Source organism: Mizuhopecten yessoensis, unplaced genomic scaffold, assembly GCF_002113885.1.
Source record: "Mizuhopecten yessoensis strain PY_sf001 unplaced genomic scaffold, ASM211388v2 scaffold6361, whole genome shotgun sequence".
In the NCBI taxonomy this organism is placed as follows: domain Eukaryota; kingdom Metazoa; phylum Mollusca; class Bivalvia; order Pectinida; family Pectinidae; genus Mizuhopecten; species Mizuhopecten yessoensis.
The window spans coordinates 45,482-59,470 of NW_018406511.1; the positions used below are offsets into that span (position 1 = coordinate 45,482).

The 13,989-nt window shown below is 38.5% G+C and overlaps 1 protein-coding gene across 1 annotated transcript in view; it reads right to left on the minus strand.

Annotated features, from left to right (window-relative positions):
• Window positions 1–12,640, minus strand: part of LOC110451998 (uncharacterized protein C2orf50 homolog) — a 38,907-nt gene extending 26,267 nt beyond the window's left edge. Inside the window, exons 1-2 of the mRNA XM_021500242.1 lie at window positions 12,465–12,640; window positions 6,551–6,788 (exon numbers count right to left, since the gene is read on the minus strand). Coding sequence (XP_021355917.1) covers window positions 6,551–6,597 — 47 coding nt within the window. The 5' untranslated portion in view covers window positions 6,598–6,788; window positions 12,465–12,640. The remainder of the gene's footprint in view (window positions 1–6,550; window positions 6,789–12,464) is intronic.
• Between the last annotated feature and the right edge of the window lie 1,349 nt (window positions 12,641–13,989).

The following is a 13,989-nucleotide window of genomic DNA, read 5'->3' on the forward strand; positions in this document are numbered from 1 at the left end:
GGGTGGAATTAAGTTATATTTTATTATTTTGAATTTTTTCATGTTTTTCTTGTTACTTTGACTGGATTGTTTATGTGTAGATCAATGTTTTTATTTTATTATAATTTCAAGGTTAACAAAGATACTGCTTCTTGACACTTAAGACCTAAGACTGCCATGGTCAATACACTAAGATGTGTATTTATTGTATCACCCAGTGTCCTCGTGCATTGTGTATACTGTTCGTTTATATATATATGGGGCAAAGAAGTAATTCCAACAGTGTGGACAAGTTTAGGTTGTCAAATTTTCGGAGCGATCCGCTCCTTTATCACGACACAGTGAAACAGAACAGTTACATGTACATATACATCATATTACAAGAAAATATAACTGATATACTATAATTGAAAATATAGCTATTATATAAAACCAATAGTCCTCTCGGCTAAAGACAGCCGAAGGTAGCAATTTAGCTGAGAGCATCGCGGACAAGGAACGCTGATGTAGAGGACCTATTCTTGCGCAAGATGCACTATCACATAAAGTGAGTCAACGAGAGATAAGCACCAGATATATTTACTTTTCCACTGCAAGTTCCGCTATAAGCATAACCATTAGAAATTGCATTCATAGTCCTATGAACGCAATTGGATCAACATCATTTTTAAGTTTCTTGCGCCGCCTCAATAAACACGAGACAACCGTTAGAAGCAAACATTTTAGAGACGATGGGCTGTTTCAGGGATTCCGTTTGTACTGACGACACTGCCACTTCAATATCGAAAATATAGGGGCAGAAATGTCTTTAGGTCAATATAGAAAATTAAGGAGTAGATATGTCTTTAGGTCAATATCGAAAATATAGGGGTAGATATGTCTTTAGGTCAATACTAATTCAAAATTTAGAATGTAAATATAAGGATTAAACGGCATTGATTGAACGACATTTTTCAATGTTCATGTCGGTATGAATTCAAATCGGTTACATATATATTTACATACATATTTACATATATATTTACATACATATTTACATATATATTTACATATATATTTACATACATATTTACAAGCGGGCTTCATGGAATATGTATGTAACCGATTTACGCTCATACCAGCAGGGAATTGAAATAAAAATGTCGTTCAATTTTCATGTGTGCATTTTTTGTTTGTTTTAGACCTAAGATCACATCGAACGACGAAAGGAACATGTAAGTAGATTCTTAGAAGGACACAGAAAAAATCCGTCTTAGATTTTATGTATCAGTCTTCTGTCATGTCGCTGTACGTGTCGAGTCAATGAGTGTTGTACGTATATGACCTCTTGTTACACAATTACATGTGTCTAGTTTAAACATTGTTTTATTTCCTATTTTTTGACATTTAACAAATTTCAAAACAAAGAATAAAGAGGATGTGTCTGAGTGACCTCTGGTTTGTTCCGGCCTAACATATATCTGTGTGTTCTGTAATTCTGTTTATATCTGTTACATTCCAACCACCGTTAACGTTTAATGAATTAATTCACGAAAAATGTCCATTTTAAAACATGTTACTTTCTTACCGAATCCTTTCAATAGAATAGCTGGTCGCCGAGCGTTCATTTGAAGTATTGCTATCATAATATCCACTGGCAATATATTGTATTTCCCCTCGGAGCCGATACCGAAATGACGTACACATATCATGTGTATTGTTGTATGACGTAGTTTGTGATGTATACTTGAAGTAGAATTTTATATTGTATGTTTTCCTTAACAAATCTCGATATTGTTATTTTTCAATAATACGACAGTATTATGTGTACACCACTTTTATATCTTTTCTGAACAATCAAGTCAATATTTATATATAGATAGAAGTTTCTTGTGTACAGTTCTATAGAGTACATTCAATCGTAACCGGTCTAAAGAATGTATAACAATTACAAAGACACAGTGGGTACATAGATGGAACAGAACGGGACCTAAAACGGGCCAACACACCAGTGTCAAGGTAAAGCAAAGAACAGGAAAAAGCCAAGGATAAGAACACAAAATGGAAGGTCAGGTGGTAATCCAGTATACAAACTGTATAAAAGGAATATCTGAAACCATCCTGAGGATATGACGTAGCACCATCGACGTCGATTATTTATTTCCATCTCGTATAGATTTAACACCTTGACGACATACGTTTCATTGGTCATTTGTCTGATTAATGTGACAGGCTACGTATTGTACTATTCATCGAAACGTCCCACATAGACACTAACCTGTTCGTGTTGGAGGAAACTTACTGCAATTTATACTAACTTATCCGAAGCAAATGTGAATACAAGAGGAGAAGGAGGAGGAGGAGAGGAACAATTGTTCAAGCATGATTCTTTCACAATTACATCAGAAATAAAAAAAAAAAGATTTACAATGGTAAATGTCGCTAATTGTAAGTAGGCGTTGGTATGGAAATGAGAGACACACAGTATTTTATTTCAGGCCACATAACCTCGCTACCGTATTAGGTATTGTTTGGGAAATGTCTGGGTGTTAAACAGGGTGTGATATTTACACTTTTACTCCAGTGCTGTGCTTATTATTACGGTATTATTATTATATGTATACGTTTTAAGGGGATTATACAGCACACGTACTTTCAAATCATATTTATTACTGTTACGAATGGCCTATATTAACCTGTCGAATTAATCCCCAGGGGTAGCCGACCCGTTAATACCGTCACAAGTGGATTACAGATATATAGCTCAGGTTGTAGTACGCTTCTGTTCCATATATCTATTGGTCAAAATAGAACTAGACTACTAAGATGTTACATCAATGTTGTGTGTAGTCCGTGCTAAAACTGTGATTATCGTTGATCAGTATATCTTAACCTCCACTAAGTCCTTGATAATTAAGTATTAAGATATCCTCTCCTTGTCCTTTAAAATATTACGGTTTGACCCTATTAATATTTTGTTCCAGTTTTATACTAAGAATTCGGAAAATTCCAGATAAACAATTTCGTCACATTTCACAATGATTTAGATCACCATTTTTGTATCGGTAGGGATCCCACTAACAACATCAGTCGGCTGTCCGTAAATTAAAGTACAATCAGCCCTCCCCTCTTTTATACAAATTAAGGTACAATCATGCATTAGCACTCTTCAGTCTACCAGTCTATTTTAGTGCTCCACTCCAGTCAAAAATGTTTATGGATATTTCCGATGGGAGATGTTCCCATGCTATCTGGTGCAGTAACGGCTCAGGCGCTGAAAATCCACACACAACACTAAAACGGGACTTTTCCCGCCGGAACAGAACATGATAAAATTAGTACATCACATAAATATTTTAACACCGTCTAATGGCGATTTTACAAGGTTGCATTCGATCCAAATAAAGAAATAAAACATGATAACCAACCACGATTCGAGTCACGTAAACATGACAACCAACCACGACTTGAGTCAGGTAAACATGACAACCATTCACGACTCGAGTCACGTAAACATGATAACAAACCACGACTCTAGTCACGTAAACATGACAACCAACCACGACTCGAGTCAGATAAACAGGATAACAAACCACGGCTCGAGTCAGGTAAACAGAATAACAAACCACGACTTGAGTCAGGTAAACAAAATAACAAACCACGACTCGAGTCAGATAAACAGGATAACCAACCACGACTCGAGTCAGGTAAACAGGATAACAACCCACGACTCGAGTCAGGTAAACACGATAACAAACCACGACTCGAGGCAGGTAAACATGACAACCAACCACGACTCGAGTCAGATAAACAGGATAACAAACCACGACTCGAGTCAGGCAAACAGGATAACAAACCACGACTTGAGTCAGGTAAACATGACAACCAACCACGACCCGAGTCAGGTAAACATGATAACAAACCACGACTCGAGTCAGGTAAACATGATAACAAACCCCGACTCGAGTATAATAAACATGACAACCAACCACGACTCGAGTCAGATAAACAGGATAACAAACCCCGACTCGAGTCAGGTAAACAGGATAACAACCCACGACTTGAGTCAGGTAAACATGACAACCATTCACGACTCGAGTCACGTAAACATGATAACAACCCACGACTCTAGTCACGTAAACATGACAACCAACCACGACTCGAGTCAGGTAAACAGGATAACAACCCACGACTCGAGTCAGGTAAACACGATAACACACCACGACTCGAGTCAGGTAAACAGGATAACAAACCACGACTCGAGTCAGGCAAACAGGATAACAAACCACGACTTGAGTCAGGCAAACAGGATAACAAACCACGACTTGAGTCAGGTAAACATGACAACCAACCACGACTCGAGTCAGGTAAACAGGATAACAAACCACGACTTGAGTCAGGTAAACAAAATAACAAACCACGACTCGAGTCAGATAAACAGGATAACAAACCACGACTCGAGGCAGGTAAACATGACAACCAACCACGACTCGAGTCAGGTAAACAGGATAACAACCCACGACTCGAGTCAGGTAAACAGGATAACAACCCACGACTTGAGTCTGGTAAACAGGATAACAAACCACGACTTGAGTCAGATAAACAGGATAACAAACCACGACTCGAGTCAGGTAAACATGACAACCAACCACGACTCGAGTCAGGTAAACATGACAACCATTCACGACTCGAGTCAGGTAAACATGATAACAAACCACGACTCGAGTCAGATAAACATGACAACCAAACACGATTCGTTGGTGAGCCTCTTTATACATTATACGAATCCTGACCCGATATGATATGTGTTATGCTGTACTTTTGTTAAAAAAATATTTCATGTTTTCTCTCTGAAAACACAAGGAACAAAGAATCGAAATGACAGTTCTGAAATTTGTTTGGTACGCTAAAGGAATCGATGTTTACTGTAAGACTTAAATTAGTATATCTCCATGTGGGAGTTAATCCATCCATTTAACAGGTAGAAAATGCCCAGTACAGCGCTAACTTGATACGGCGTGTTTTGTCTCCTACATAATAGCTGATCTTGATAAAAATACTGAAAACTCAGGTCGCTGTATAAGCTTTCAATACCTATTGTTACCTGTAATTAATACAGGTACACACAGGTAACCGAACACGAGATAACCCATAACTACGATTTAAACAGGAATTCAATTGTTTAATTAGATACAGACATATGTTCAGTTATTTGTGAATTATGTAAATGATTCACGGCGCGTCTGGCTTAGCGTGCACAGTACAGAGAGCAATGATTACAGTTGGACTCTAGCAATTGTACTCGTTTTAAACATATCTATCTCAAATCATCTCCGTGTTACTAGGTGTCGCCGATTTTTATTAAATAACGATTTGTTGTAATACGATTTAGCAATATAAAATAATCATTATCGCAATATGTTTAAATGTTAACCTCGAAATTGCTTAAATGATAAATAACGATAGAATAACCTCAGATAATGTGTATTTACATTGTTATACACTATGTTTAATGTCTGTTATATGTAATTCATTTGTCTTAGTATATATTAATGTTCTATTTATTTTTTTGAATGAAACTAAATGCTAAATAGCGAGTCATACCCTAATATGGACAATAAAATATATAAATCGTCTACAAATGTATTAGTTAGCTATGAGAACTATTTTAATTAGTGATAAATAATATAAAGCACTGATTATAAATATTGTCATGTACATTTGTCAATAATGTGTAACAGACTGAACACATTTAGATATCAAGGAAACAGTTTTATGGTTAAAAATATATCAATTATCTCATTTAGACTAGGACATTAAATATGAATGTGATGACTCAAAAAACAAAGGCAGGTTTCAGTCAAACGTGAACTTGGCCTCAGTCTTAGTATATTGTACATGCTGTCATAAGTTATCTTGTGAAGAGGAATGTCAGGCAATTTCGTTGGCAACAAATGGACAGGGTGAGAATCCGTTTTGGCGTGACATTCGTCAGGACAGATTAACATCATCTAACTTTTATTCTGTATACACTATGATGGTTTCTCACATCTCAAAGGAAACAAATATGAAACCTTTATCGTGCAATTTGTTGGAGTTTAGAAAAAAGAACCCAAATATAAAATCTATCAAACATGGCAGGGAACTGGAACCAAAGGCCAAACAATCCAACCTTTACCTGGTCCTAAAACTTCCGCCATTCCTCTTTGAAGTCTAAATGTATTTCATATGTATAATAAGTTCATAGCAGCCCAACTAAACCTCGGCACTGTGACCCCGCGTATGACTCGGTATACCGTCACAACTTAAAACGTCCAGGACACTCTGGCGTTTTACAGTGGGTTGACAATAAATCGAGGAAAGCGTAAAACGGAATTGTTATAAAAAATAAAAAGAGTTCTTGAGAAATGTAAGGACAACTAAAACGAGCGACATCATATCGAGGGTTTTACTATAAATGCAAACATAGAATTAACATCAAACCTGATATGATATATCAGAAAGATCGACCAGCCTTGCTCAGACAGGCAATCTTATATACATATATATATATATATATATATATAACTGTTTTACTAGAATATTTACTTACCCTTTCCGCGTCGTTAACATGTAACTTCCAACCATCCCTGTTGCCATGGTGATGCTGTACTTTAAGAACGATTTTATATCTTAAGTAAGTCAAAAACAACACTTGTTATTCCAGGTAAACTTAAGCGTACAAATCCACAGGAATATGTTTCTACTTCAAAAGGAATAAATCGATTCTCACTTCCTCAGGTGTCTACGATCAATAAGTCGGCCTGGTTAGATCTGTTAGCCGAAAATACCTGTAAAATCAATCAATAAACAGGTAAAAATGGCAATACACACAAAAAAAGTCCGAAATGCTAGACGTGGTAGTGTAAGGACTGGGACGTTAGACGTGGTAGTGTAAGGACTGTGACGTTAGACGTGGTAGTGTAAGGACAGTGATGTTAGACGTGGTAGTGTAAGGACTGTGACGTTAGACGTGGTAGTGTAAGGACTGTGATGTTAGACGTGGTAGTGTAAGGACTGTGATGTTAGACGTGGTAGTGTAAGGACTGTGATGTTAGACGTGGTAGTGTAAGGACTGTGATGTTAGACGTGGTAGTGTAAGGACTGTGATGTTAGACGTGGTAGTGTAAGGACTGTGATGTTAGACGTGGTAGTGTAAGGACAGTGACGTTAGACGTGGTAGTGTAAGGACTGCGATGTTAGACGTGGTAGTGTAAGGACTGTGATGTTAGACGTGGTAGTGTAAGGACTGTGATGTTAGACGTGGTAGTGTAAGGACAGTGACGTTAGACGTGGTAGTGTAAGGACTGCGATGTTAGACGTGGTAGTGTAAGGACTGTGATGTTAGACGTGGTAGTGTAAGGACTGTGATGTTAGACGTGGTAGTGTAAGGACTGTGATGTTAGACGTGGTAGTGTAAGGACTGTGATGTTAGACGTGGTAGTGTAAGGACTGTGATGTTAGACGTGGTAGTGTAAGGACTGTGATGTTAGACGTGGTAGTGTAAGGACTGTGATGTTAGACGTGGTAGTGTAAGGACTGTGATGTTAGACGTGGTAGTGTAAGGACTGTGATGTTAGACGTGGTAGTGTAAGGACTGTGATGTTAGACGTGGTAGTGTAAGGACTGTGATGTTAGACGTGGTAGTGTAAGGACTGTGATGTTAGACGTGGTAGTGTAAGGACTGTGATGTTAGACGTGGTAGTGTAAGGACTGTGATGTTAGACGTGGTAGTGTAAGGACTGTGATGTTAGACGTGGTAGTGTAAGGACTGTGATGTTAGACGTGGTAGTGTAAGGACTGTGATGTTAGACGTGGTAGTGTAAGGACTGTGATGTTAGACGTGGTAGTGTAAGGACTGTGATGTTAGACGTGGTAGTGTAAGGACTGTGATGTTAGACGTGGTAGTGTAAGGACTGTGATGTTAGACGTGGTAGTGTAAGGACTGTGATGTTAGACGTGGTAGTGTAAGGACTGTGATGTTAGACGTGGTAGTGTAAGGACTGTGATGTTAGACGTGGTAGTGTAAGGACTGTGATGTTAGACGTGGTAGTGTAAGGACTGTGATGTTAGACGTGGTAGTGTAAGGACTGTGATGTTAGACGTGGTAGTGTAAGGACTGTGATGTTAGACGTGGTAGTGTAAGGACTGTGATGTTAGACGTGGTAGTGTAAGGACAGTGACGTTAGACGTGGTAGTGTAAGGACTGCGATGTTAGACGTGGTAGTGTAAGGACAGTGATGTTAGACGTGGTAGTGTAAGGACTGTGACGTTAGACGTGGTAGTGTAAGGACTGCGATGTTAGACGTGGTAGTGTAAGGACAGTGATGTTAGACGTGGTAGTGTAAGGACTCTGATGGTAGACGTGGTAGTGTAAGGACTGTGATGTTAGACGTGGTAGTGTAAGGACAGTGACGTTAGACGTGGTAGTGTAAGGACTGTGATGGACATTCGTTGCTGTGGTATCCGTTCTATCACAGACTCAGCCTTAAGTCGAGTACGACTTACAGTTTTTATATTGATTTGCTCATTTTCTGCAGGAACAGCATTACAATAATAATGGAGAGTGCGCCTGAGTTACAGTGACCCGTTCCTGGGTCTCTAACTTCCGGTTACCGTTATATACAAGCCAATAGATCCATTTCTGGGTCTCTGTTACATTTCGCTGACCGTGTTATACATATATACTATAATATAGATTGATCAAACAGTAATGTTACACTTTAAGTGTAATTTGTGGTTTACGTTTTGTTACCGTTCCTTATAAATACACAAGATTGAACATATCAAGGGAACCTTTAAAACGTATTATTCTGATAATACACGTTTGGAAGTTCGTATCAATTTGAAAACTAACCAGGACTAAAACACTTGTAGGTGTTCTTCTGTTACCTCACCAGTGAGTTCCCTAGTGACTGTGCTATATGTTACCGTACGACACAGCCGATGTATAATTAATGTCAATAATGATGTAAATTTCGTTCCGAGCAATTCATAATTTATTGTGTCGATACGACCTTTATTGATTGTTTTAAGACGTGGAAATAGATATTTCAGGTCAGGGAAATACTCGGGTTCACGGGTAAAATTGATTTATTATTCATTATATCATGTTTCCAGAACTTAATTATTATATATACTTATATACAAGTATTATGTACCAGTAATATATACCAGTATTATTTACCAGTGTTACATACATGAGAATCGGTTATACATTTTATGTCGGGACTTGATTTGTAGAGAGTATATACATTGTTATGGGTTTAGATCAAGACTCGACCAAAAAACTCCCAAATGATGATGTACCAAGTGTTGTTGGTCTAGCTCCACACCTAGTACATATGTACCAATAACACATCCTACAACACACCACCAGGATAGCTCCACACCTAGAACATATGTACCAATAACACATCCTACAACACACCACCAGGATAGCTCCACACCTAGTACATATGTACCAATAACACATCATACAACACATCACCAGGATAGCTCCATACCTAGTACATATGTACCAATAACACATCCTACAACACACCACCAGAATAGCTCCACACCTAGTACAAATGTACCAATAACACATCATACAACACATCACCAGGATAGCTCCATACCTAGTACATATGTACCAATAACACATCCTACAACACACCACCAGGATAGCTCCACACCTAGTACATATGTACCAATAACACATCCTACAACACACCACCAGGATAGCTCCACACCTAGTACATATGTACCAATAACACATCCTACAACACACCACCAGGATAGCTCCACACCTAGTACATATGTACCAATAACACATCCTACAACACACCACCAGGATAGCTCCACACCTAGTACATATGTACCAATAACACATCCTACAACACACCACCAGGATAGCTCCACACCTAGTACATATGTACCAATAACACATCCTACAACACACCACCAGGATAGCTCCACACCTAGTACATATGTACCAATAACACATCCTACAACACACCACCAGGATAGCTCCACACCTAGTACATATGTACCAATAACACATCCTACAACACACCACCAGGATAGCTCCACACCTAGTACATATGTACCAATAACACATCCTACAACACACCACCAGGATAGCTCCACACCTAGTACATATGTACCAATAACACATCCTACAACACACCACCAGGATAGCTCCACACCTAGTACATATGTACCAATAACACATCCTACAACACACCACCAGGATAGCTCCTAACCTAGTACATCTGTACCAATAACACATTCTACAACACACCACCAGGATAGCTCCACCCCTAGTACATATGTACCAATAACACATCCTAAAACACACCACCAGGATAGCTCCACACCTAGTTCATATGTACCAATAACACATCCTACAACACATCACCAGGATAGCTCCACACCTAGTACATATGTACCGATAACACACCCTACAACACACCACCAGGATATCTCAACACCTAGTTCATATGTACCAATAACACATCCTACAACACATCACCAGGATAGCTCCACACCTAGTACATATGTACCAATATCACATCCTACAACACACCACCAGGATAGCTCCTCACCTAGTACATCTGTACCAATAACACATTCTACAACACTCCACCAGGATAGCTCCACACCTAGTACATATGAACCAATAACACATCCTACAACACACCACCAGGATAGCTCTACACCTAGTACATATGTACCAATAACCCATCCTACAACACATCACCAGGATAGCTCCACACCTAGTACATATGTACCCATAACACATCCTACAACCCACCACCAGGATAGCTCCTAACCTAGTACATCTGTACCAATAACACATCCTACAACACACCACCAGGATATCTCAACACCTAGTGCATATGTACCAATAACACATCCTACAACACACCACCAGGATAGCTTCACACCTAGTACATATGTACCGATAACACACCCTACAACACACCACCAGGATATCTCAACACCTAGTACATATGTACCAATAACACCTCCTACAACACACCACCAGGATAGCTCCAGACCTAGTACATATGTACTAACAAAACATCCTACAACACTCCACCCGGATAGCTCCACACCTAGTACATATCTACCAGTAACACATCCTACAACACACCACCAGGATAGCTTCACACCTAGTACATATGTACCGATAACACACCCTACAACACACCACCAGGTTATCTCAACACCTAGTACATATGTACCAATAACACCTCCTACAACACACCACCAGGATAGCTCCACACCTAGTACATATGTACTAACAAAACATCCTACAACACACCACCCGGATAGCTCCACACCTAGTACATATGTACCAGTAACACATCCTACAACACACCACCAGGATAGCTCCACCCCTAGTACATATGTACCAATAACACATCCTACGACACACGACCATGATAGCTCCACACCTTGTACATATGAACCAATAACACATCCTACAACACACGACCATGATAGGTCCACACCTTGTACATATGTACCAATAACACATCCTACAACACCCCACCAGGATAGCTCCACACCTAGTACATATGTACTAACAACACATCCTACAACACACCACCAGGATAGCTCCACACCTAGTACATATGTACCAATAACACATCCTACAACACACGACCATGATAGCTCCACACCTTGTACATATGTACCAATAACACATCCTACAACACACCACCAGGATAGCTCCACCCCTAGTACATATGTACCAATAACACATCCTACAAAACACCACCAGGATAGCTCCACACCTAGTACACATGTACCAATAACACATCCTACAACACACCACCAGGATAGCTCCACACCTAGTACATATGTACCAATAACACATCCAACAACGCACCACCAGGATAGCCCCAAACAACCTGTGATAGATTCTCAAGTTCCTGTTGCGCAAATACGGTTCATGTAACGTAAAGCACCAGTCTTATGATTAATATCATATTACGTCAATTCTAAACCTAAACCTATGTATTCTTTAGAACTTAGAATGTGCCACCGGTAAAATGATTTTAAATTTACCTGACAAAAACCGTTTTAAATTTTTACATGTGAATTGACGGAGAGCCATGATATTCTAATCTAGATAACCTATCGATCTCGTTGACGATTTTAAAGCTTAATGTATAAATAATTTACTGATAGATTTTTTGTTGTATTTATCAGTGGTTGTACAAATACCTATGTACGTACACAATTGATAATACAGATAGACGAAACAAGGAGATTATTATACGAACATTTTGAATAAAGTTAAGATTTAAAAAAAATAAACACTGGCTTCATAAACATTGCTTTGAATCACTGTTTGTTTAGATTGAAAAGGAACAATTGAGAACTTGAAGCTTTAAATGAACATTCTGGAAGGAAATATAATCTAATTAAATTAATCAAAGTATATAAATATTAATTAAATCAACTTTACATACCTTTAAAATGTAGAGGACAGTATCCTCCCGGTGTTTCACCAGGTAAACACTAACTGGTACAGTGCTGAAGGCTTCCCCGTATACTTACATACACGGGTGTATAGTTTTGAGATACCGAGTATAAAAGACAGCGCTAAGATTCTATCCAACTATTATGACTAATTATAAAACGCTAGCTAGAGACTTAGAGTAGGCTAGAGCATACAAGGCGTCCGGTATAAATGTACAGATACAGGTACCTACATGTTGTAGGTAAATGTATACAGTTAAGGCAGACCATTCATATTCTACTAAAAGTTAAAAGGTGTATTTGTCAACTTTAAGACAAACATATTGTGTATATAAATACGCTGTTAGTGAATTTATACTCCCAAATATATCTATTCATTTATCAATAAAAACAATCTGACTGCAATAATGATATGTAAAAAAGGTATGATACACCCGTTCCTAGGACCGAGGGTAATATCCACCACATATACCGGACACCTAGTACTAAAGATCGGTCCAGTAGGGGAAGATTATACCTACTTAGTATAGGAATGCCGCTAATATTAATGCCAACGACAATTGGATCCGACCGTGATAGAACAAACTTTTTATATAAAGCTATAATCAAACTTTAAATATGAGGCTAACATATATACATATATACAGACGTAAGTTCAGGGTACATGTATATACATCAAAGCGTTTCAAGTCTCTCGTCCACAGAAAAAAAGTTTAAACTAAAAATGTTCAAACTGAAAATTGAAATCTTTTTGATTTATTTTACCACAGTGGACGTTTATAAACAAGTCATCATATCAAAACTGTTGATAAAAGATCGACTTTATATCGTGATAAAAATGTGCAAGTGTCCCTATCAGTTGGACGGTACAAGTGTCGTATAACGGTATATATCTCTTGGATTGTATAAGTGTCGTATAACGGTCTATATCTCTTTAACGGTACAAGTGTCGCATAATTGTCTATATCTGTTGGACGGTACAAGTGACGTATAACGGTCTATATCTGTTGGACGGTACACGTGTCGTATAACTGTCTATATCTGTTGGACGGTGCAAGTGTCGTATAACGGTCTATATCTGTTGGACGGTACAAGTGTCGTAAAACTGTCTATATCTGTTGGACGGTACAAGTGTCGTAAAACTGTCTATATCTGTTGGACGGTACAAGTGTCGCATAACTATCTATATCTGTTGGACGGTACAAGTGTCGTATAACGGTCTTTATCTGTTGGACGGTACACGTGTCGTATAACTGTCTATATATGTTGGACGGTACACGTGTCGTAAAACTGTCTATATCTGTTGGACGGTACAAGTGTCGTAAAACTGTCTATATCTGTTGGACGGTACAAGTGTCGTAAAACTGTCTATATCTCTTGGACGGTACAAGTATCGTATAATTGTCTATATCTGTTGGACGATACAAGTGTCGTATAACTGTCTATATCTATGTTGGATGGTACAAGTGTCGTATAACTGTCTATATATGTTGGACGGTACAAGTGTCGTATAAC